The sequence below is a fragment of the Mirounga leonina genome, unplaced genomic scaffold (assembly GCF_011800145.1).
Source record: "Mirounga leonina isolate KUSES-001 unplaced genomic scaffold, KU_Mleo_1.0 Mir_176, whole genome shotgun sequence".
Classification (NCBI taxonomy): domain Eukaryota; kingdom Metazoa; phylum Chordata; class Mammalia; order Carnivora; family Phocidae; genus Mirounga; species Mirounga leonina.
Window position 1 is genome coordinate 8,393,953 of NW_023270454.1, and position 25,626 is coordinate 8,419,578.

The 25,626-nt window shown below is 45.0% G+C and overlaps 1 protein-coding gene across 4 annotated transcripts in view; it reads right to left on the reverse strand.

The window, feature by feature from the left end:
• ZNF395 (zinc finger protein 395) overlaps positions 1 to 25,626 on the reverse strand; it is a 59,783-nt gene that overhangs the window by 10,350 nt on the left and 23,807 nt on the right. For 3 of the 4 annotated variants that reach the window (XM_035022628.1, XM_035022631.1, XM_035022629.1), the window contains 3 exons: positions 5,014 to 5,260; positions 3,356 to 3,588; positions 1,230 to 1,339 (listed from right to left, as the gene is read on the reverse strand). In XM_035022628.1, the coding sequence (XP_034878519.1) occupies positions 1,230 to 1,339; positions 3,356 to 3,588; positions 5,014 to 5,247 (577 nt within the window). In that variant the 5' untranslated portion in view covers positions 5,248 to 5,260. Of the gene's footprint in view, positions 1 to 1,229; positions 1,340 to 3,355; positions 3,589 to 5,013; positions 5,605 to 25,626 lie in introns of those variants that run through there. The other variant, XM_035022627.1, reaches the window with a different exon arrangement.

The window sequence follows — 25,626 nt, forward strand, 5'->3', positions numbered from 1 at the left end:
GGCGCCTGAGTGGCTCAGTCGTTAAGTGTCTGCCTTTGACTCAGGTCTTGACCCCAGGGTCCTGGGATCGAGCCCCGCATCGGGCTCCCTGCTCGGCGGGAAGCCTGCTTCTCCCTCTCCCACTCCCCCTGCTTGTGTTCCCTCCCTCGCTGTCTCTCTCTGTGTCAAATAAATAAATAAAATCTTTAAAAAAAAAAAAGAATTTCCTAAAACGTAAAACGGACTCCTTCCCCGCCCCCGTTCTGCTTGTGCAGCTCCCAAGCACTAAGGGAGCAGGCGTGCGATGCTGAGCTCCGCCAACTCGGCGCCGCCCAACTGCCTCGACTCACTCTAGCAGCCTCGGCACTGACTGTGCACAGGCTCTGGGTGAAGACAGGAAGCCTGCCTCATCGCTCCTTTAAATTCACTGTCCATCCAGGGCAATTCCTCATGAGGGAAACCTGCAAAGGCCACTTTCCTCCTGGCACACGCTCTGAGCGAACCCTTATTTTCCCCTAAGCTTTTAGGTAGCTCGCAATTCAGTTAGATGTCACCAATGGAGACAAAGTTATTCCCTGGGAGTAAGTCAGGCCAGCCCTGTAATGAATTTCGAAAGAACTCCAGGTTCACTACCGGTCTCGTCAAACTGCTGGCATCCAGCAACCCTTCTTCCTCCCGTGTTACCGATAATGTATTTTGGGCATCGCGCCAGAAGGATTTTATTTTAATTCAGAAGTTTGCTGTGCAATCATACTATCGCTTTGCATTAAGCAGTTCGATTTGTTAGACAGACTTCAGCTCGTGCATTCCAGGTCCTGGGCCTATAGGCCCGCACTGATTTACAAGGCTGAAGTAGGCACTTGGAACGGGGGCGTGAATCTTCTGAGGCCACCAGGGGACCATTTGTTAGCTTCCCCTTCGTGAACTAAATATTGCTCGACTGGCCTTGTTCAGGCCCCCACCAAAGTGCCTCGCTCACTTACTCCCACAGAAGAACTTACTCGAGCGGCCAGTGTGGCTCAGCCTCGTGCTCAATCATCTTCACAATGCACCAGGAAACTCCTCTCCAGCTGAGGAAGCTGAAGAAAAAGAATGGAAGCCTCTAACTCAGTGTCACTCAGCCAGTCTGAGGAGCTAGTGAGAAGAGACCCCGGCAATCCTACTGCCAGGCAACGGGCTGGTCAAAGCGGAGGCAGCGAGGGGCGGGCCTGCGCCACACCCAGTAGCCGCCAGGGGGCCCCCTTCCTCACCGGAGAAGTTGGCCTCGGCCCCAGGAGGGCTCTGCACGACGGGGCTGCAGGACAGGGACGTCAGCACCATGGCCGCCATCATCTCATCCATTTCCACCGCGTCGGACTTCCTGGATTCAAGTGGGTGAGTGCCAAAGGTTACTTCCTGACACAGCGGGGCACGTGATCGGCTCACACTTCTGGACTGTCCCCTCCATGCCCCCACTCCAATCACCAGTGTGCGTGCTAAATAACGCATGAAGATCTCGCCTCATTCTTCGTGACAAATACCCATTCGGAATTGCGTTTCTACCCTCAGTCAACCTGGGTGCAAGCAGGTCGGTCCCCAGGCCACTGCGGACACCTGGAGGCAGCTCCACTCTCCCCTATATTCACGACGGACCTCTCACTGGGGCTTAAAGTCAGAACTTTATTCGGGAGAAAGGAAGAGCGAAGCCATAAAATCAACCATGGGCATAAAAGATGCCTGCTGGAATTCAAAAGCACTAAAATGACCTTCCTTTCCCCGTCTTCTATTTAAACTGAAGAGGGAGCCATTACACTAACCAGTTCCTTTCCCCTCCCCTGAGAAAAATGATGAGGTATTCTGATGGCTTCTGAATCTAGTACACAAGCCAATGAGCAAGTAAACCAGAAACACTAAAATAAATCTCCTGGTGTAAACCTTAATGCTTTCCACAGCAGAGTTCTATAAAATTTTACGTATAATTTTTTAAAAACCCATATAAAGTTACATTATGTGGACGTAAACTTAGAGCTGTCTGTAAGTTACCACTAAAGTATGAAAAGTTATTCTGAAATAAATTCCTAGGTGGCTCGTCTATTTCAAAGGGTTGTAGTAATTCATTCTTCACTATTCAGATCCACTGAAATACGCGACTGGGTGGGAAGAAGTTAAACCAAGACTTGTAATATACTAAACAAATTAGCATCCCCTTTTTTGTGTGATCTTTGAATATTTATTTCCGTAGAACAGCAAAACAATTTCTTTGCCGGCACTCCACTGAATTCACAATCAAAAAATTATTGCTCTCAGGGGCGCCTGGGTGGCTCAGTCGTTAAGCGTCCGCCTTCGGCTCAGGTCATGATCCCGGGGTCCTGGGATCGAGCCCCACATCGGGCTCCCTGCTCAGCGGGGAGTCTGCTTCTCCCTCTCCCACTCCCCCTGCTTGTGTTCCCTCTCTCGCTGTGTCTCTCTCTGTCAAATAAATAAATAAAATCTTAAAAAAAAAAAAAAATTATGGCTCTGGTCTGGTCTGAAGACCCTGGATACACTGTATCAGTAGTACCCACAGACAAACACAGCAGGAGAGGTGGAATGGGGCCTAACCGCTTGCACATCCTGATTTTCCCTCTTGATCTAAAAAGATCAATGTACACTACAGTACATAATATAGAAATTAGGAGGCAGATATATATTCTCAGGGAAAAATTGTATCATAAAATTTTAAAGCAATATATACATCCTCCACTCATCGACGGTTTTGAATAACTAAGCCAGGGCTCAGCAATCTGTGGGTTGTGGGCCAACATGCCCTGCTGCCTGTTTTTATATGACTCGTAAGCGAAGAACAGCATGATTTTTATATGGTTTTAAAAATCAAAAAGAATTATCTCTTGATACATGATGTGTGAAGATTACATAAAATTACAATCTGCGTGTCCGTAAGAACGTTTTGTTGGGGCGCAAGCATGCCCGTGTTTATGTGTCATCAGCGGAGCTGAGCTTCCAGGACAAAGACGATCTAGCTTGCAAAGCAACGTGACTTACTGCCTGGCCCGCTCAGAACAAGTCTGCGGACTCCTGATCGAAGCCATTTTTTCCTGTCTCTCATCATGAAAAACTACTGATCTTAATTTAAGGATGAAGGGGGGAAATAGCCCTTGGCCACACCAAAGATGTACCACCCATAACAGAGCCACAGGGAAGAAAAGATCCCATTCTGGGTTTTGTTTTGTTTTTTTTTACAGGATGCCCCCCTCTCTGTATCCCATTTGCCCAGTATCTTGACAACTAGACACCTAGGTCTTTCATGTTCCTTCTCCATCACAAGCCAGCCCACAACCCCATACCTCACCACCCATACGACTTTCAGAGCCCAGAGCCCAGGGGCTCCCACACAAACCTCTTTGGGACATCGATGTTCCTGGAGACAGGCCTGTAGGCTGGTGCCTGGGTTCCCTGCTCGGGAGGAGGTGCCTGGGGCACGGGGCCCTGCAGCTCAGCCAGCCACACCTCCTCCGCTTTACAGCAGATTTGTAACTTCTGATCCAAAAGCCAGACAGTCACCTTATCCTCCGCCCAACTATGCTGATCCACCAGTCCTGTGCACTCCTGACCCCCATACCACACATAAACCTGAGGGGGAGAAAAAGAGCAACCAGTGGTCAGTACGTGGTAGTTCTTACATCATATGCCCTAGTTCTGAGAGCCAGGATCCACCTGTGTCTCTGACTCATTTTTTATTCAAGCAGATGCTCCCAGGTACCTGCTTCCCACCTGAGCACCCAAATTAGCCATAGTGGATCAGTTCTTCCCAAAACAGAGCCTTATAACCTCTCTAGATAGAGCAAACGTGCCAGTTTCTGGAACTTTTTTCTGATATTGGAATCTGTGTACAATTAAAGTTACTGCCTGGCCCACTCAGAACAAATCTGCAGACTCCTGATCGAAGCCATTTTTTCCTGGCTCTCATCATCAAAAACTACTAATTTTAATTTAAGGATGAAGGGGTGAAATTCTTTTTGATGGTAACCAGGGAGAAAAAGATGTTTTCTGTAAGCTTCATGGTAACCAGAGAGAAAAAACCTCTAGTAGATACACAAAAGATAAAGAGAAAGGAATCAAAGCATAGGACTACCAAAAAAAATCAACTCATAAGGGAAGACAGCAAGAGAGGAAGAAAGGAACAAAGGAACTACAAAAGAGTCGGAAAACAATTAACAAAATAGGAAGTACTTACCTATCAATAATTACTTAAAATGTAAATGGATTAAATTCTCTAACCAAATGAATTTGGAATCTATATCCACCCTCCTGATGACTTGCTCTGTCTTGCTCTTGAAGTCCTATATATCTGCTGCCTATACATATCCCCAACTATGACCTTGAATAGATCAACCCTGCATTTTTCCCTTCAGAGAATTCTAAGTCTACCTGGGGACAAGACGGTAGGGGAGGAGAAGTAAGCTGCCCACTCTCAAGGGGTGCCTAGCAGTTGGCAGGTCACCTTATATCATGGGGAGAAAGGCCTGGACAACACAAGCCTCAGCAGGAGACAGAAGGTAGAGTCTCTATGGGCCCTTGAGAAGGCAATGCACTTGGACCTAGTGATTATATCAGGGACAGGGGATGACTGGGCCCTGCCACAAGGGGAGGGAACACTGGAAAAGAAAATCCAAATGTCATTCTGATTAAACACCTTTGCCTCTTGAAAATGTCTAAAGGCAATTCAAAGATGCAATATTATCTGTCTCTTACAAGCCTAAGATTCTTGTTTGGTCAAGTTGGAAACGGAGGCAGATTGAGAAACTGAGCCCTTGTCACGCTTTGAACTGAGGCTTTGAGTAGGCCTAAGTCTGAAATAACAGATGCCAGACAGCACTGTCACGGAGGAACCCTGGGTCTGCTAATGATGGCTCATACTCTAGGGAAGCCTGCTTCCCAAGGGCCCCACAGCTGCAAGTAAAAGGTCTGTGCACAAACTGGTGCCCAGTGAGTTTCTGGCCTGCCAGCCCCAAGCCTGGAAAGATCAGACACCTGTCCACTCGGGGATCAACCTACCTTCTGCCCAGGCTGAAAGGCCACTTGCTGGAGGCCTGAGGTGCCAGGAGCCTTGAGGATTTCCTTGGGCTGCTCCTGGCAGGACGTGTCCTTGGAGGCGAGGAAGTGCTGGGGAGCCGCCCCTTCCAGCAGCTCAGTCTGAGGCTCTGAGGGTGGGGCGGTCCCGGGGGGCCCCAACACGCGGGCTCCCAGGAGGGACCGCTTCCCAAGGCGCCGGGACAGCACGCTGGCCATGCTGCTGCCTTTCCTGGTGAGGCAAAGGGGACAGAGTCCTTTATCCATTATCTGGAGGAATCAGGAAGCTTTTACTACAAGGCCCTGCGTGCAGCAGGAGTCTGTAAGTACCCATTAAAGTAGATGAAACCATTTTAAATTAACTTCTACAATTCCTTTTCTTCTTACACAAGCAACAGCCATTCCTAGTAGGACATTTACAAAATACTGGTAAGCACAAAGAAAAATCAATCACTCAAGATGCTGCCTCCCAGAGATACCCAATCTTCCTACAGAACATTCCATGCTTTCTTCAATATGTATGTATTTACATACTTCTATTTATACAAAAATGGGATCATGGTTAGGTAAACTGAATTTTTTTTCTTTTTTTTTTTTTTTTGTAGTTTTTAATTTTATTATGTTATGTTAGTCACCATACAATACATCATTAGTTTTTGATGTAGTGATCCACGATCCATTGTTTTCGTATAACACCCAGTGCTCCATGTAGTACGTGCCCTCAATACCCATCACCGGGCTAACCAATCCCCCCTCCCCCCTCCCCTCTAAAACCCTGTTTGTTTCTCAGGTCCATAGTCTCTCATGGTTCATCTCTCCCTCCAATTCCCCCCGCCCATTTTTCCCTTCCTTCTCCTAATGTCCTCCATGTTATTCCTTATGTTCCACAAATAAGTGAAACCATATGATAATTGACTTTCTCTGCTTGACTTATTTCACTTAGCATAATCTCCTCCAATCCCATCCATGTTGATGTAAAAGTTGGATATTCATCTTTTCTGATGGCTGAGTAATATTCCATTGTATATATGGACCACATCTTCTTTATCCATTCATCTGTTGAAGGGCATCTCGGCTCTTTCCACAGTTTGGCTATTGCGGACATTGCTGCTATGAACATTGGGGTGCATATGGCCCTTCTTTTCACTACATCTGTGTCTTTGGGGTAAATACCCAGTAATGCAATTGCTGGGTCATAGGGTAGCTCTATTTTTAAATTTTTGAGGAACCTCCACACTGTTTTCCAAAGTGGCTATACCAACTTGCATTCCACCAACAGTGTAAGAGGGTTCCCCTTTCTCCACAACCTCTCCAACATTTGTTGTTTCTTTCCCTGTCCATTTTTGCCATTCTAACTGGTGTAAGGTGGTATCTCAGTGTGGTTTTGATTTGGATTTCCCTGATGGCTAATGATGATGAACATTTTTTCATGTGTCTGTTAGCCATTTGTATGTCTTCTTCAGAGAAATGTCTGTTCATCTCTTCTGCCCACTTTTTGACTTATTTGTTTTTTGGGTGTTGAGTTTGAGAAGTTCTTTATAGATCTTGGATACAAGCCCTTTATCTGTAGTGTCATTTGCAAATATCTTCTCCCATTCTGTGGGTTGCCTCTTTGTTTTGTTGACTGTTTCCTTTGCTGTGCAGAAGCTTTTTATCTTGACGAAGTCCCAAAAGTTCATTTTTGCTTTTGTTTCACTAGCTTTTGGAGATGTATCTTGAAAGAAGTTGCTGTGGCCGTATGCTACCCAGAGCAATCTATACCTTCAATGCCATCCCGATCAAAATTCCAAAGACATTTTTCAAAGTGCTGGAACAAACAATCCTAAAATTTGTATGGAATCAGAAAAGACCCCAAATCGCCAAGGAAATGTTGAAAAAGAAAAACAAAGCTGGGGGCATCACGTTGCCTGATTTCAAGCTATATTACAAAGCAGTGATCACCAAGACAGCATGGTACTGGCACAAAAACAGACATATAGACCAATGGAACAGAACAGAGAACCCAGATATGGACCCTCAACTCTATGGTCAAATAATCTTTGACAAAGCAGGAAAAAACATGCAATGGAAAAAAGACAGTCTCTTCAATAAATGGTGCTGGGACAATTGGACAGCCACATGCAGAAGAATGAAACTCGACCATTCTCTAACACCACTCACAAAGATAAACTCAAAGTGGATGAAAGACCTCAATGTGAGACAGGTAAACTGAATTCTCAATAGCATGTGTAGGTTTTACTCTATCACTAAACGTTATTCAGTAAAAACAATAAAAACTTTTAGAAACCACACAGTATTTTCTTAGGCAGATGCCATCATTGCTAACTTAACAAATCCTTTATTATTGTACTTGAGGGCTAGATCCCTCGTGGTGCTGTTTAAGCTGCTCTGCCGGCAGGGAGCATCCTCTGAGCTCAACCTCTGCACACACATACCAAGGATGCTTCCTTAGGTCAGGTTCCTATATATGACATCGCTAAGTCAGAGCATGAGGACATTTGTCAGAGACTTGCAGATTCTGCAGCTTAGTTGGCTTCAAAGTTGCAAAGAATAACAGAAATGAGATGCCAACTCTCCTCTCCTCATTTTACACTTAAAGAAACTAACGCTGAGAGCTTAAGTGACTTGTTCGCAGCAGGCAAAGTGGTCGATGCCAGAACCTGAAGGAGATCTGGTTTCCCAACTCCAAATCCAGGTCTCCTGCACACTCTCTCCAACAGCACCTGGTGTCAGACTACTAATGCACTAAGGGGTGATGGAACCGTAGGACCACACCCCTGACACGGACCGAGAAAGACTATTCCAGGCCTTGGCGGGTTCATCCCAGGATAAACAGAAGCTGTTGTGAAAATGGCACGTGTCACTTCAGGATACTCCGAGGCATCCCTGTACCGTTTATCACACTGCAGAAAGCAGGGAACTGGGTAGCACTTGCCTTCCGCACTTTAGAGAGGGAAAAGCTAGGAAGGAGATTGAAACTGATGTTTCACTAGTCAAAATCCTCCTGCGTGAGAGGAAGGGTTCTACACACCCTGGCCCTCAGTGAGCCCCAGGGCTGGGGGAGGACCCTCAGGAGTTCTTTGGGCCACTCCTTGACCTTGATGCACCTACACCATTCCAGAAAACAAGAACTCTATCTTCCAGATCCCTCAGTAATCAGCATCAGTCAACAAGCTGAGTCCGGAAATCCTTCCCCTGACCTGCAGCCTCCCTGCTAAAGTGAGATGCAGGGAAAACAGAGCTGTCCTCAGGCCACATGGGCAGTACCCACTCAGAGCCTGTGGGTCCTCAGCTACAAATCACAACACTAATACTCCCCTCACCAATATCTTGGAGGAGCACATGAGAATGTTCCTGTAGAAGCTTTTCACGACCTGCGAAGTGTGACAGAAATACAAAGCAGCATTATTATGATGAAGTCCGCTCTTGTTCCAGATTCAGGGAAATGAACATTTTGGACACAGACTTCTACATAATTCTGTAATAGACTTAATTTTCATATTCTTAAAAAGATGATGAATGGTCCCATTTTTTTCCCATTGGGTAACAAGTCCTAACCCCCAGGTCATCTGGACAGCTCACCTCTGAATACCTCTCATATATACATAGACATTACATTCATACCTAGTGCTTATGAGCACTTCCTATGTGCTGGACCCTATTCTAGGTGCTGTACTGGCATTCTCTTTTCTGCAGGTACCATTTTCATCATCCTTGTTCTGCTCTCAAAAAAACCCCGAAGGCTCACAGAGATTGAGATATGACCAAGGTCAAAGTGGGTTAAGGCCAAGTCAGAGACCCCAGAACCTGCTGACTTCAGAGTCTGTTTCTTAGGAGTACACCATGCTCCCCCTCCTGCTTCCAAATATACTTTGGGTAGGACCCATGACCTAGAGCCTCTACCTCTCTATTCCTCATCTCCTTTGACTCCACTGACCTCCATCTCCACCACCTATGTCATGAACTGGCTTCAGAAGGTACTGTCCAATTCCAAAGGGGCAAGCTTTGTGCTCACAATCCCCAACCACATCCTCCTTCTTGGCTCCCCCAGCCTACCAGCTGCCCTTCTCACCAACTCCCAAGAACTGACTTCCATTAGTCACCTAACAAATGGCAGACCTTTGCAGTCCCTTCATCACCACAAACATGAATCCTTTGCTCCTGCACAGGGTTCTAGGGGCAGGTGCCTACCAGGGGGCCTAGCTGCTCTCAGGCCTCCGTCTCCTGGCAGAAGAGGAAGAATCAGACCCAGCACTTTGCAAACTCAGGCTGCCCTCCTTCTCTACAGCACTGATTCTTCAGCCATCCTGTGGTTCATTTCCTTTGGGGCCCCTAGTACATTCCTAATCTCCACTGTGCCAGGTCCTCTGTTCCCTCCTACTCATTTATTTAGTTAGTATCTAGTTGAGGAATTGAAATGTACAAAGCACATTCCCCAGTGCTGTGATAAGTATAAAATACAAGGATATTCATGGACCTCTACACCAATGCTATTTCTCCACCTGGAATGTCCCACCAGGCTACCTCCACCCCTGTCTATTAAGCTTGGCATTTCAAGAGACTGTTCCAGTCACATTTCTCCTCCCTCCCACCTCTTTTCCCCTGGCCACCCTCACACCAGAAGAAAACCATCACCATAGCTATGAATTGACTTGTTTTGAACAGTTCCACAAACCTTCTCTGCTTTTTAACCCCTCTCCCAAAGTGCATCGGGGCTTTGTTTGGGTCTCATGCTATCTCCACATCTCTCAATCCTGGCCTCTTTTCAACCATTCCAGCAAATTATGCTAAGCAAACATCTCTACAGTAACAAAATACAAACAGGGAAAATAAACTTAAAAGATAGTAATAAAGTTGCAAATATTGGGGGGCTCAGTAGGTTGAACGCCCGACCCTTGATTTTGGCTTAGGTCGTGATCTCAGGGATGCAGCCCCGCGTCAGGCTTCACACTCAGCACAGAGTCTGCTTCAGATTCTCTCTCTCCCTTTGCCCCTCCCCCAACTCATGCTCTAAGTAAATAAATAAGTAAAATCTTTAGAGTTGCAAATATTGAGAAAAAGTGTTTGGCTCGTTTACAAATATTTTTTACTCCAAGCTTCAGATAGCATGGTATCAGAATCAGATGGAATCAGATAGCACGGTATCCTCACCATGATTTCCCTAGAAAGGAAAGAACAGATAAGAAAAGGTCAGAGTCACAGCATCCTATTGAGTTCCTGTTCAGCTATCTGGTGACTTTACATTCAGTAACACTATTGGGAAGCTTTAACACAAAAAAGGAAGAAAAATGTAAGGAGTAAATTCTTTACCACTAAAAAAAAAAAAAAAGTATATCCAAGCTAACTCAGTTTCAGAAACTCCGTTGCCTACCTTCATCCTTGGAGGCTCCAGCCAGAAACAAGAACCTGGGACTTTCAGGTTGATTTCAGCGGGCTCCTAAGAGCTAGAGGCGAAGCTGCAATGCCACTCGAAGACATCAGATGGCAGCACTCAACCAGAGAAGAAGAAAAGGAGAAAACCACCCCTTCTCTTGACCAAAAAAACACAGTGGCCACCCCCACTTTCCACAGCAGGAAGTTTGAGGTTTCTACCACTGAAAATGAAGAAAGGATAATACTTCCAAAATTCCTGGGCTTCCAGTCTTCAGATGGGGCCTGAAATATTTGTCTAACAGACTCTGACAATGTTTTTGTAAGCCTCTTTTTATTTTTTCTTAAGATTTTATTTACTTATTTGACAGAGAGCACAAGCACAAGCAGTGGGAGCGGGAGAGGGAGAAGCAGGCTCCCCACTGAGCAGGGAGCCCGATGCGGGACTTGATCCTAGGACCCTGGGACCACGACCTGAGCCGAAGGCAGACACTTAACCCACTGAGCCACCCAGGCACCCTCTTTTTAAATTTAAAGAATACTTTTCCCTTGGTCTGTGAATCCCACGCCCTCCAAAGCCTGCTGAATCTGTGCAAAGTTGGTGAACCTGTCCACTCCCAGTTCGTCCTCACGTGCATTTGCTTTCATTCTCTGGCCTTTCTCCTTTAACTGGCCCAATTCCACTGAAATGCATTTTATTATTTGATTTATTTATAGGATGCCCACATCTTAATTTTTAAAAGCAGAAGAGAAAAAAGGAAGGGAAACTGCCTTTATTAAGTACTGAGTAGGCACTAGCTTTCATAGATTGTACTTAATTAAATCCTCAGAAATGACTTGAGAGCAACAAGTCTTCTATTTCTGAGGAGGAAACTGAGCCCCAGGGAGGTTAGCTTGGGGAGGCTACACAAATAGGAACCAGCGCTCCGGGTGGGGGATTTCTAGTGTGTGGGAACTCTCAAAATATAACAATTAAGCTGCTTTTTATCTACATGGTATTTTTTTTTCCTACGTCAATGAACCTTGATAGAAAAAACTAGCTCCCAGTCCTATAAGTCTCTTTTCCATTTCTTTGTGCACTTTCTTTACTTGAAAATCTCTTCTCCACTTAGCCTCTGACCTACAAAATAAAGGTCAATGCCTTAGCACGACCCTGTTAAACAGTCCAAGCCACTGTTAATCATTTAGTGGTTCAGGAAGACCTTTACACATATATTGCCCTCTCAGAGGGCACAAAGAGGTAACTGACAATCCCAAAAGTTAAGGAAAATTTTAGCTATGTTTATACTGGGGATTGCTAGCATGGACGTGAAGAACACAAATCTAGACTGAATATAGACTGGGCAGCATCACCAGGGGTGAGTTGATGCCTCTTTTGTGTTCATTGGTATACTCATTATTTTATGGACATGGCTTAATGCACAACATAATCAACAGAGTCCTTCAGGGATTCAGAAATGAACCTAGCACCCACAGAGGTCTGTCATGCAGGTGGGTGAAGGGACCAGGGTAACTCCGAACCCAGAGTGACTTGCCAGGATCGCCTGTTAATTTACATCTCCGGTGGAGGGTCCCACCCTCCCTATTACTGATAGAAGCCTCCTTCAAACCCCTCTTTCCTCATCTCTACTTCTATTCATTCCCTATCTGGTTTCTTTCTTGGGAGCTATCAGTGGTCCACATAAATAGCCATGCTTTAATTTGCTACAGGGTTCCAGTGCAGCCAAGAGAAATCAAGAAACCTCTATTTCAGGGTAACAGTAACAGTGTTTCAACATGTAGCGCAATCCCACTTTATGAACTCACTTATGGAATTCCTTGATGGAAGCACAAACTATGCTTAAAAAGCCTTCCCAGCTGATGGACAGTTTTAAGGGGATCCTGAGCCTTCTTCCTGCGCTTCTCACCCCTGCTGTTGTCACTAATAGGTGGGGTGGCTGCCCTTGTACTTTGGTCAATGTCCAAAAGGGGTTAACCTCAGCAAACATCTTCTGATGTACTAATAGCCCTTCATGAGGACATCTGCCATCAGTTAAATAACTGGAACAGACAGAATAGGAAAACAACCCCTTTCTGTGGTTCTGAGTTGCAAATTGCTATGTGACATGTGACTATTGCTGGACAACCACCTGTCTCAGCACATGTGCATGTGTGAGCGTGCACGTGCGTGCACGTGCTCATGCACAATGGCTGCTCTCTCCTCCCACCCAAGGACACTGCAGCAAGCCAGGACATCACCTAGCAGCACTTTCAGGAGGCAGGTCATAAGTTAACTTGATTCAACACACACCTAATGAGGTTTCTTGGGGGGTGTTGTTGTTGTTGAAGGAGAGTGAAGTTTGGAATAAGACTCCCATTTGTTAAATCTTGGGTGCTTGCTGCCTCTCTAATGAACAATTTATGGATCATGGGGAGGGACACCAATCCTCTGCCAGGAGTTTCGGGTCCCCTACTGAACCTCAGCTTTCCATTTTATGATCTCCACTGGGTAACTACTACACAGAACAACAGTTTGAGTTTTTAGTTCTTTGGCTAATATTTTGCATATACTTTTTTTTTAAGATTTTTTTTTTTTAGAGAGAGAGAGTACAAGCAGGGGGAGCGGCAGGCAAAGGGAGAGGGAGAAGCAGGCTCCCCACTGAGCAGGGAGCCCGATGTGGGGCTTGATCCCAGGAGCCCGGGACCATGACCTGAGCTGAAGGCAGACGCTTAACTGTCTGAGCCACCCAGGCACCCCTTGCATATCCTTCTTAATCTCTTATCAGAAAGCTAATTTTTTTTTCTTTTAAACCTATAAAGTTTTTTTATTTTTTTATTTTTATTTTTTAATCAGAGAGAGAGAGAGAGCCCAAGCAGAGGGAGTGGCAGGCAGAGGGAGAAGCAGGTTCCCTGCTGAGCAAGGAGCCCGATGTGGGACTCCGCCCAGGACCTCAGGATCATGACCTGAGCCGAAGGCAGCCGCCCAACTGGCTGAGCCATCCAGGCATCCCATAAATCTATAAAGTTTTAACTTGAAAATTTTTTTCAGTGTGATCGTCTAAGCTCATCCAAAGGTCAAAATATTGTAGCGAACCACATCTCTTATTTTACAACAGAACTCATCAGGGTATAGGATTCCCAAACAATTCATTTTTCAGCAATGCTTAGCCAGGGATGATCTCTGTTGAGAGATGCCATGTGCATTTACAGCATATTTATGATTATGTGCAAATATGTCTCTGGTTCTCTTAGTGTGCAGGTCACCATTTCAACCCTGGCAGAAGCAAGTTGCCATACCCATATGTTATCACCATCCAAATGCTGCCTGGCGGTTCTCAAGCTTTGTTATTTTTTCTTTTTTCTGGAATGCCTGCTTCAGAAAAAGTAAAAAAAGTACTCACTTCACTGGGCATACATTGACCTTTCTTCCCAGAAGCCTCTGCCCAGCCTGGCTTTTGATAGAAACCCCTGAAGAGTGGCCAAGGGCCTAAGCTAAAACATCAAGTTATTTATCAGGCCCTATTACACCATTTCAAAATGTATGGTGTGCATTTTAGATTTTCGCAATACAAGCTTAAGATATACAGCACTGAGCATGTTGGTGATTGACTCAATACCAACATTTCTTAATCAGCTGTTCGAAAAATGACTATTTGGATTCTCAGGGCCTTCTAATTATCATCTTTTTCTGCAGGTTTGTAAAGCTAGATTACACTGCATCTGTGTATAATGGTTTAGGCCACCAGTAAAATTAGAATTACTATCAAGATCGACAGGGACCTTAAGGATTGCCCATCTGCCATCCAGGGCTGGAACCCTCTCCTCAGCGCCCCCTATCAGTGAGCACCCAGCCTTCCCACTACTGGGAGTAATAGATGTTAACAGAATAATGGAAGGAAAAAATAAAGGTCCCAAATAGCAGTGCTATTTTCATATTCCAGGAGACAGGCCATAGAAATAGGTCATCTGATCTGGTTATACTGCGTTTTCTCCAGCAAATACTCAATGACCCTGATCAGCAAACACGTTTGTTGGTCTGACTGCACAACCACCACTCAGTCAAGTAAAAGAGACCACTCTGTTTGCACTGCCGGCAGGGAAGGAAGGCTGCTTTCACAGTTCTACCCAGGAACAAGTGCACTTCCCCTTCCTTCACACCTAGCTCCCCGTTTGCTTTCAAAGCCACCGCGGTGCGCTTTGTACATTGCTCTATCCTGCATACACTGCTCTGCAGTAAGCAAGACAATTCTTAGGCCAGTGCTTGGCACATGGGTCCAACTCATGCCAGGAGGACTGCATCTCCCTCAGACTATAAGCCCTTTGAGGACACAGACCAAATCTTGCTTCTCCCATCAGAGTGAGGATTTTTTTTTTTTTTTAGATTTAGGATTTTAAATGGATGATATCCCTATGGGGAGGAGAGCCCCAGATTCCAAAAATAATGTATTCTAAGAAATAATACCTGCTGCTTGCCCTAAAATGAAGATAGGTTAACAAAAGCAAAGGTAGAGTTTTAGTGTTCAAACTCAGTTCTGAGACTGTAGTGTTTTCGTGAAAACAGGCAGGGAATTCTATATAAGGAAGCAGGCAGAGGTAAAAATATGGTTACAAATGTGCTGTGTGAGGTAGTTTGTGCAGCATGTTTTTGTACATGCACGGGGGGAAGGGAGAGTGTGCATACACATGTGTACATGTGTGCGTACACTGTGGTTAAACCTGATCTGAACTGTGCTCAAACTATGTGAGCGTTCCAGGAGGAGGTGGGGAAATGAGTGACTGCTGACTCGGCATTTTACCCAGAGCCCAGTGGAGGGAGGAAACCAGGAACTGAGTATCTCCCGGAGAACGAGCCCAGAGAACTAACAGTTCTCTCCAGCAGTTTTTTAAAGGAAGCACACAAGAGACCTGCTCATTAACTCACACCACCAAGGGCTGTTTGAACGGCACTTGGGTTTACACTCACTTTAATACACACATTTGGGGACTTCCTTTTCCTCCTGACCTCATGGCAACTCAAGAAAATATGGAGGGACAATATAATCCCCATTTTCCAGCTAAGAAAACTGAGGTTTCTCAAGGTCATTTTTTTGCCCAAGCTAACAAGCTGTGGCGTTTGCAGTTTTCCTGGATCCTCTCTGAAGCAGTTCTGTTTTTTCCACAAGTGGAGACCCAGCAGCAAGACGGGGGCTCAGGATGGAGGGCTCTGGAGTTTACAGCCCCCATACCTTCCCATGGCCTTGTCTGATCCTCCGAGGACTGTGAGGAAGAAAGTGTGAGTTTCACTGGGAAGAAGGGATCTATTAGAAGCACTTATGGTAATGGAAAGCACAAAGCTGGCAACAAAACAACCACCTCCAAAAATATAAAACATGGAGGTGAGAATTTAAAAAGCCTAACAATCCATCAGCATAAGGTCTTGAGTAGCACACATGCCAGAAAGGGAAGTCTGTGCAGTAATGATGCCCAAGGTGCCAATCCTGAAACAAACAAAAAAAAGGCTTTCTGATGTTCTCCCTTAGGATGGCAGAGAAATACTCTCTCTATATATATATATATATTTTTTTTTTTCATTTAAGTGGTTAAAGTAGAAACTATTTGGAATTCAACAGTCATTTGAATGAATAATTACATTCCCTAAAGTCCTACAGAATGGGAAAAAAAAAAAAATTTGCAAACCATATATCAAATAAGGGGTTAATATCTAAAACATATAAAGAACTCATACAACTCAGGGGCCTGGGTGGCTCAGTCGGTTAAGCGCCTGTCTTCGGCTCAGGTCATGATCCCAGGGTCCTGGGATCGAGCTCCACCCAAGTCAGGCTCCCGGCTCAGCAGGGCACCTGCTTCTCCCTCTCCCTCTGCCCCTCCCCACTGCTTGTGCTCTCTCTCTCTTTTTGTCAGAAAAAGAAAAAAAAAAAAGAACTCATACAACTCAAGAGCAAGCAAACAAAAATATCTTCAAATTACCCAATTAAAAATGAGCAAAGGATCCAAATAGACATTTCTCCAAAGAAGATATCTGGAAGGCCAACGGGTACATGAAAAGACACTCAATGTTGCTCATCATCAAGGAAATGCAAAGTAAAACCATAATGAGATATCACCTCACTCCTGTCAGAAGAGCCAGCCTCAAAACGACAAGAGGTAACAAGTGCTGGCCAGGATGGGGAGAAAAGGGAGTCCTCGTGCACTGTTGGTGGGAATGCAAACTGGTGTAGCCGCTGTGGAAGACCATGTGGAGGATCCTCACAAATTACAAACAGAACTACCCTATGATCCAGGAATTCCACTGCTAGGAATGTATCCAAAGGTCAAGAAAACATTAATTCAAACAGGTATCTGCACCCTCATGTTCACAGCAGCAATAATTTATAATAGCTAAGACATGGAAACAGCCTAAGTGTCCATCAACTGATGAATAAAGAAGAGGTATGTGTATACCATGGAATATTATTCAGCCGTGAAAAACAAGGAAATCCCCCCACTTACAACAACACGGATAGACCCTGCAGGCATTCTGCTAAGTGAAGTCAGTCAGAGAAAGATAAATACTGCATGATCTCACCTACATGTGGAATCTAAAAAAACAAAAACAAAAGCAAAACAAACAAACAAGCAAACAAAAACTCATAGAAAAAAGAGATCAGACCTGTGGTTACCAGAGGCAGGGGGATGGCAGGGCGGGGAATCAGAGGAAGGTGGCCAAAAGACGCGAAGTTCCAGCGGTAATATATGTAAGTACGCGGGATGTGATGTCCAACATGATGACTAGAGCTACCACTGCTGTGTGGTCTATAACAAAGGTGTTAAGAGAGTAAATCCTGTGAGGTCTCACCACAGGAACCCCTTTGTCCCTTTCTTCTTTCTTTTTATTGAATTGATATGAGAAGACAGATGTTAGCTGAATCTGTTGTGATTATCATTTCACAAAATATGTAAATCAACCCATCACGCTGTATGCTTTAAACTTATGCAGTGATGTATGTCAACTGTTTCTCAATAAAACGGGAAAAAATAGTAATCACATTTCTTGACAATGCTAAATAGACAGACAGTGGGGCTTGTAAGGAGGGTGAGAGCCACCTGCTGACTTGCCTGGCTGGAACCAGCAGGTTTTTAATAAAAGGGCAGCAGACCCTTCCTGTGGTGGGTAATCTGAGCACACAGGGCTTCGGGTGCCCAAGAAAGGTGCCACCTGGTCTTGGGGGTGGGCCAGCAGTGTGAGACCCCAAATTAAAGATGAGAAACCATGCACATACAGACAAGATTGGTCAACTTGGAGACACCTAACCAAGAAAGATAAACAGGTGAGCAAAGGGACCAGGGTGTTTTCTGTTTCCAGATGGGGGGCAGCCCCTCACCCTGTCGCTCTATCATCTCCTCCTGGGAGACTCTGCTCTGAGAGGGGAGCAGTCCTCCAATACCAACGGGAATGCTTCCAATCCCCCAGGAATGCCATGGCTGAGAGGGGGAAAGGCTGGATGATGCACAGGGGGCTGACCCTGGCTCAAAACGGACAGCCAGCCCATGCAGAAGAAGCTAAGCCATGGCACACTCAGTGCAGAGGAGGGCACTTCTCCAGGGAAAGAAGAGACAGTAGATAGGGATGTGAGTCGGTCCCCTCCAGCTGTGTGACTTGCGACACTCAGCCACCATACTGGAGCCTCAATTTCCTGCCTCACCTGTGAAAAATGAGACACACACCCAGCATCTGGAAGGCACTCGACAGATGTGTTCCCTTGCCCTATTCCCTTACTCCAGATGGGTGCTAGATCGCTACGTAACACAATACGCCACTCTGAATGCTCAGTGGCCACTGTCACCCTGGCATCTGGTAATCCCACTTAGCAAAGGATATTCAACCAGAACCAGTAATACAACTACTGACTCCGAAGGAAATCAACAAGTAAACCACGGGTGAGCCACTAATTAATGGAAATCACAACAAAACTGATTTTAGCAGGATGAGGGGAACTGAGAAGTCCAACAGTGAATCCATTTGGAGGCCTGTTGGCTACAGTGAACCAACCCCAGGGATCAGTGCTTAGAGTTCAACACCCAGCCAGACAGCTCTGCCCCTGCAGTTCAAAGTGAGGCCCCGGGCCACTGCCCGTCGCCCACATGACCTGGGCCCTGCTGGCACACAGGCCCAAATCCTGCTCCGCTGCCCCAAGCCAAAATCTCTCTTGGTGCCCTGCCCAGGGTGGTTCACGGCCTGCTGCCAAAGCTCCCTGAAGCGGAACCTGACCAGCCTCTCTGAGCACCCTCGGTGGCAGCCTCCCAAATCTGTACCCCACCCACAGACACTTCGGTCTCGGATTCCAGCTATCCCAGATCGGGACTAGGCCCAAACAGTGCAGACCCGCACGGGAAACGATTCAGCACCAACTCACCGGAGACCCAGGGAGAGGGGTACCCCAGAACAAAAACAGCGTTTTTAAAAACCTGCTGATATTCCACCCAGGTGCCAGGCTCTTACCGATGAACTGACCAGAATAATTAAGAAGCTTAAGCTTCAGCCCCTGCCTTTAAAGAACATTAGGCCGAACTGAGCTCCCACCTGGATCACACATCCAGCACATGCTTCTAAAAGCACTTAATATGCTCCAGAGCTACATTCATATATTTGTGCTGTATAATTAGATGAATGAATCAGAATTTGCTTCTTACAGGAAAAGGCAAAAAACATCCAGCACTCTGACACGGAAGCCTGATAAAAAGATGGTTTTCAGGATGAAGCTCACAAAACTACATGAATATGCATGTTAAAATTTTAAGTGTTTGACATAAGTTAATTAAGCCAAAATAAAGTATGCTGTGAATCTAAAAAAAAAAAAAAAAATCTGCTGGGTGACTGGAGGGTGAAGGAGACAGACACATTTCCCCAGAAAACAGAAAGTCAGCCTAAGTGAAGAGAGTGGAGACACCGTAAAGGAAGACTGTTTAAATACACAGTGAAAAATGAACACCGTGGGGGAGGGGCTTGCCCTAAGCACAGCCCTAAGGGAGTAAGTACCTTTCTCGGGAGAAGGCTGTTTTGGGAATCTTCATGCCCCAACAATTGCACGGCTGAGGCTGAGTTCAAAGACAAATCAGCGATGGGGAACTGGCTGAATGAATGACCCCAGTCTTGGCCCAGGACATCAGGGTGTCCACTCTTGAATGTTTTCCCTGAAATGGACAGGCTAATGGCATCGGGCAGAGAGTGCTCACTGGCGAGGATGTTCTAGGCCAAAGTGACAAAATAGATGTGGATCAATCACAGAGACCAGATGGCTCACGTTCCTGAGTTTGGAGAGAAGGATGAAATCAGCGCTCAGTAGGCCAAGACACACAGGCCGTGGTTACCGTGCACCAGCGAGCTCCTGCCGGCCTCAAGGACAATCAAGGAGGCTGCCCACGTGTCAGGCTGGCAGGTAGACTGTACTTAGTTTGGGGCCAACAGAAGACTAGAACCTTTTGAGGAAAAGGCACTTCCATGTGCACAAGAAACAAAACTTCATCTAACTACTTCATTAGAACTGTTACAGAATAAACCAGCAAGAGAAAAATAGGGGATCTTCTCTGTAAAAAGCCTTTCAGAGACTGATGTTCCTTCAGGAAAGTTCCAATAGCCGTATTTGCCAAAGACTTATGTGCCCGTCACTTGCTGAGCATTTCACGTACTATAGCACATTTCATCCCTCACGATAATCCCATGAGAGGAGGACCATCATCTTCCCCATTTTATAGAGGAGGCCACTGAGGCTCACAGACGTTGAGTCATATGCCCGAGGCCACAGAGCAGAAAGTGACAGAACTGAGATGTGAGCTCAGATCTGTCTGATTCCAAAAGCTATACGCTCTTTCTACTCTATTATGCAGGAAACGTATGCATCGAGGAAGAGGAGGAAGAGGCTAAACTAAATAACCTTTCACAGGCTCCTTGTTAGTGAAAACTCAAGTCACCGAGAGGTTAATGTGGTGGTGGTGGTTTGGGCACGGAAGAGGAAATGAAATGGGCATTGTGAGAGCAAAGTATCAAGCGTGGGGCTCACCCAGGGTCAGGACTAAAATTATTCTTATTTAACACTTTTATAAATACCCCAAGAGAATGCAGAGTGAAAGAGTCAGGGTTGCAAACGAACTCTAACTTCCCATTGCGTGACCTCGGGCAAATCACCTCGCCTCTCTGTACCTCAGCTTCCTCACCTATAAAATGAGGAAAGCATTGGCTCCTACTCAAAGGATAATGTGGGGCTTTGAGGGAGCAATGCAGCTTTGTTTTCAACAGCCTCTTGGTTTTAAAGGGTCTCCAAACTCCTCTTCCTAAAGATTCTGATTTGCTGGGTCTGACAGAGAAGCCTAGGAAAAAGTGAAAAAATGCACCTCAGGTACTAAGCACCATCCCTTCCTTGCAGAGTACCTGATAAATGATAGCCAGAAAAAAGTAAAAGATAAAAGGCACTAGAGGCGCCTGGGTGGCTCAGTCGGTTAAGCGTCTGCCTTCGGCTCAGGTCATGATCCTGGAGTCCTGGGATTGAGCCCCAAATTGGGCTCCTGCTCAGTGGGGAGTCTCCCTCTCCCTCTGCCTCTCCCCCTGCTCGTGCTCTCTCTCTCAAATAAAAAAAAAAAAAATCTTTTTTTTTTTTTTTTTTAAATCTTAAAAAAAGAAAAAAGGGACTCAACTCTGAGTAGGGATAAGCCCAACTTCTGGGAAGATTACAAGGGAAACTTTGACCAAACAGGAGGAAAAGCAGCCAGTAAACTTAACAATGGCAAGGGCAATATAATACAGGTAAGGAGAAACAATCAAGACCATGTCAAAGCCCGGGGGCAACAGTCAGAACCCCAAAAAGGACCTCGATGTCACTGTAGGTCAGACTGTCATACTGCTGTGGTCACAAGGGCCAAAAGACAAGACGGACAAACCGTTTTGTCCAGCACCACTGCAAGAGTACTAAAAACAAACACACTGCCCACCTATCCCCCGCCCCCCATAAAATTAAGAGATTCGTCTACACTGAGAACACTGGCTGCTGTCCACCAAGAAAGACAGCTTGTAAAACCAGAGGACAGCCACCTAAATGGGTTGTGTGATGGGGAGGGCATGCTAAGAAGGCCAGAAAGACCAAGGCCAGGAGAGCCCAGAGATAAGGCAGGGTGCCAACTTTGTCACCAAATCCTGAAATGACAGAAGAGGTACCATCTGTTGACGCTCAAGGGAGACCAGAGGAGGAGATGCCTCAACACCCCCAAAAGGAGGCTACATAAATGCATCACTGGGTTTGGACAAGGGTTTTATTAATGCAACTGGAGGGGGGGGGTCCCCCCTGGGGTCAGAACCAGAACCGTCTGCATTAACATCTACATAAGGGATCTGAAGGCAAATACATGCGTAGTAATTATGGCTGCAAAAGGGCCCTGCCTCTCTCACCAGTGAGGTGATCAGCAGCCCCAGCGTGTGCCTTCAGGAGCACACAGCCAAGTGCTTCCTTGCCACACTGGCTCCTAAAGGTATGGATTTGGCCTGACATGATGAATTTTCATGATTTCTAGGAGTTCTCGGAAATCCAGATGATGGCAAGAAGTGTAAATACAGAGAGACACACATCATCCTTCTCCAAATAAAATGAAACTGTTAATAAAAGTAACATGACAGTGCTCTAGATTTTTTTTTTTTTTTAAGAACACTAAAATGCTTCCAAATGTGCCTCACCCTTGGCTTGAGCATTTAAGCCACACTTGGAATTCTAAAGATGTCACAGAGAAGAATTACAGATGCACCGAAGGTCTCCAGTTTGGAAATGAACTGGATTTAGAATTTGCCATCCAGAGTCCTCAATGTGCTACTCATCTATCCTGTGATTCTTCTCCACACAACCACCACCAACATGCAGACCAAAGTCCTTGAGGAGACCAGACAGAATGAATGATGGGGCTCAGAGGGGCTCTTCCCAATACCAACCGTTGCAGCCAATCAGCCCTGACTTATGGGGGGGCACACACCTAGCACAACCTAAACCCTGCCCTAGTCTTAGAAAACAATTGCTTCATCCAAGCCTGAGCAAGCAGACATGAGAGGGGGAAAAAAAGCACCCATATTGGTAAGGAAGAGGTTAAACTGTCACTATTTGCAGATGACATAATACTATACACAGAAAACCCTTAAGACTTCATCAAAAAACTATTAGAAGTTATAAATGGACCCAGTATAGTTACAGGATACAAAATTAATACCCAGAAATCAGGTGTATTTCTACACACCAATAATGAAGTAGCAGAGAGAAAAATTAAGAAAACAATTCCATTTATAGCCATACCAAAAAGAGTAAAATACCAAGGTATAAACTTAACCAAGGATGTGAAAGACCTGTACACTGAAAACTATAAAACATCAATGAAAGAAATTGAGGATGACACAAACAAATGGAAAGATATTCCATGCTCATGGATTGGAAGAATTAATATTGTTAAAATGCCCATACTGCCCAAGGCAATCTGCAGATCTGATGCAAACCCTATCAAAATACCAACAGCATTTTTCACAGACTTAAAACAAACAATACTAAAATTTGTATGGAATCATAAAAGGCCGTGAACACCAAAGCAGTCTTGAGAAAGAACAAAATTGGACATATCATAATCCCAGATTACAAAGCTGCAATAGACAAAACAGTATGGTACTGACACAAAAACAGACACATAGATCAATAGAACAGAAGAGAATCCAGAAATAAACCCCTGTTTATACGGTCAATTAATCTATGACAAAGGAGGCAAGAATACAAAATAGGGAAAAGGGACCATCTCTTCAATAAATGGTGCTGGGAAGAAGGGACAGCTACATGTAAAAGAATGACCACTTGCTTACACCAAACACAAAAAGAAACTCAAAAAGCATTAAAGACCTAAATGTGAGACCTGAAGCCATAAAAATCCTAGAAGAGAACATGGGCAGTAATTTCTTTGACATTGGCCTTAGCAACATTTTTCTAGATTTGTCTCCTGTGGCAAGGGAAACAAAAGCAAAAATAAACTATTGGGACTACACCAAAATAAATGTTTTTGCACAATGAAGGAAACCATCGACAAAATAGAAAGGCAACTCGGGGCGCCTGGGTGGCTCAGTCGTTAAGCGTCTGCCTTCGGCCCGGGTCATGATCCCGGGGTCCTGGGATGGAGTCCCACATCGGGCTCCCTGCTCCGCGGGAGGCCTGCTTCTCCCTCTCCCACTCCCCTTGCTTGTGTTCCCTCTCTCGCTGTGTCTCTGTCAAATGAATAAAATCTTTAAAAAAAAAAAAAAAAAATAGAAAGGCAACTCTACTGAATGGGAGAAAATATTTGCCAATGACATAGCCAATTAGGGGTTAGTATCCAAAATATATGAAGAATTTATATAACTCAACACCCCCAAAATAAATAATCTGATTAAAATTGGGCAGAGAAACTGAATAGACATTTCCCCAAGAAGACATACAGCTGACCAACAGACACACAAAAAGATGCTCAGTATCACTAATTATCAGGGAAATGCAAATCAAAACCACGATGAGCTATCACCTTGCATCTGTCAGAATGGCTAAAATCAAGAAGAAATTTTAAAAATTTTAAAAATTTAAAATAAGAAATCACAGGATGTGGAGAAAAGGGAACTCTCACGCACTGTGGGTAGAAAGGCAAACTGGTGCAGCCACTGTGAAAACAGTATGGATGTTCCTCAAAAAAATTAAAAATAGAGGGCACCTGGGTGGCTCAGTCGTTAAGCGTCTGCCTTCGGCTCAGGTCATGATCCCAGGGTCCTGGGATCGAGTCCCATATCGGGCTCCCTGCTCAGCAGGAAGCCTGCTTCTCCCTCTTCCACTCCCCCTGCTTGTGTTCCTGCTCTCGCTCTCTCTCTCTCTCTGTCAAATAAATAAATAAAATCTTTAAAAAAAATTAAAATTAAAAATAGAAATACCATCTGATTCCACTACTGGGTATTTACCCAAAGAAAGTGAAAACACTAATTTGAAAAGATATATGCACCCCTGTATTCACTGCAGCATTATTTATAGTAGTCAACATACAGAAGCAACCCAAGTGTCCACAGATGGATAAAGATGATGCAGGGTACATATACAATGGAATATTACTCAGCCATTAAAATATATATATATATATGAGATCTTGCCATTTGTGACAACATGGACAGACCTAGAGGGTATTATGCTATATGAGACAAATACCATACGATTCCTCCGTGGAATCTAAGAAACAAAGGAAATAAACAAAAAGTAGAATCAGACTCATAAAAACAAAATAACTGCTTGCCAGAGGGGACAGGGGCAGGGGGACAGGCACAATGACTGAAGGGGAGTGAGAGATACAGGCTTCCAGCTAGGGAACAAAGAAGTCATGGAGATGAAAGATACGGCAAAGGGAATATAGTCGATGGTACTGTAATGGCATTGTATGTATGGTGACAGACGGCAGCTACACTTTATAGAGTTGCTGAATCACTATGTTGTATACCTGAAACTAATAAAACGTTGTGTGTCAATGAGAAGGAGAGAAGGGGCGAGGGAGGGAGGGAGGGAGGGAACAACTGCTTCATGTCTGAACACCCTTCAAGTGTGCCCTGGCCTACGTTAGGTCTAAGCTAGGAACTGACGGAACTGACCTCGTAATGCATCTTCCTGAAGATTTCAAATCGGACCACCCTATTACCCAGCCATTGCTTCTGCTCAGTATCTACCCTACGGAAATGCTCACGCACACTGCAAAGAAGCATGTGCAGCCAAGTTTACTGGAACAGCTTTTGTAACAGTAGAGGATTTGGAAATAACTTAAATGCCCATCAAGCAGGGGAAAGTTCTCAGGAAGGCCATGCAGGACTTAGAATCAAGAAGTCCCAGATGTACAGACAGGAAGCGATCACCAAGATGTCCCGTTGTGGGGGCCTGGGTAGCAATAGCACAGTACGAAGCACAATGCACTGAACCTGTTCTAAGTTCTATAGGTATAAACACGAGTATGTAAAGCATCTGAATACCAACAAACTCCTAACAGAAGTTAACCTCTGGAGAAGGACTGGGATTAGGAGTGGTTGTCAAAGAAGATTTTGTTTCCTCTGGAAAGTTTGCATTTGGATTTTTTTTTTCCTACAGAGAATGTATTCATGCACTACTTTGGTAATGAAAATTTCATTTAACTGTTTTAAGTTTTTTAGGAAGGACAGAAGGAACAGACCCCGTTCAATGTTTCAATAACGTGTTGGGGGCAATTTCT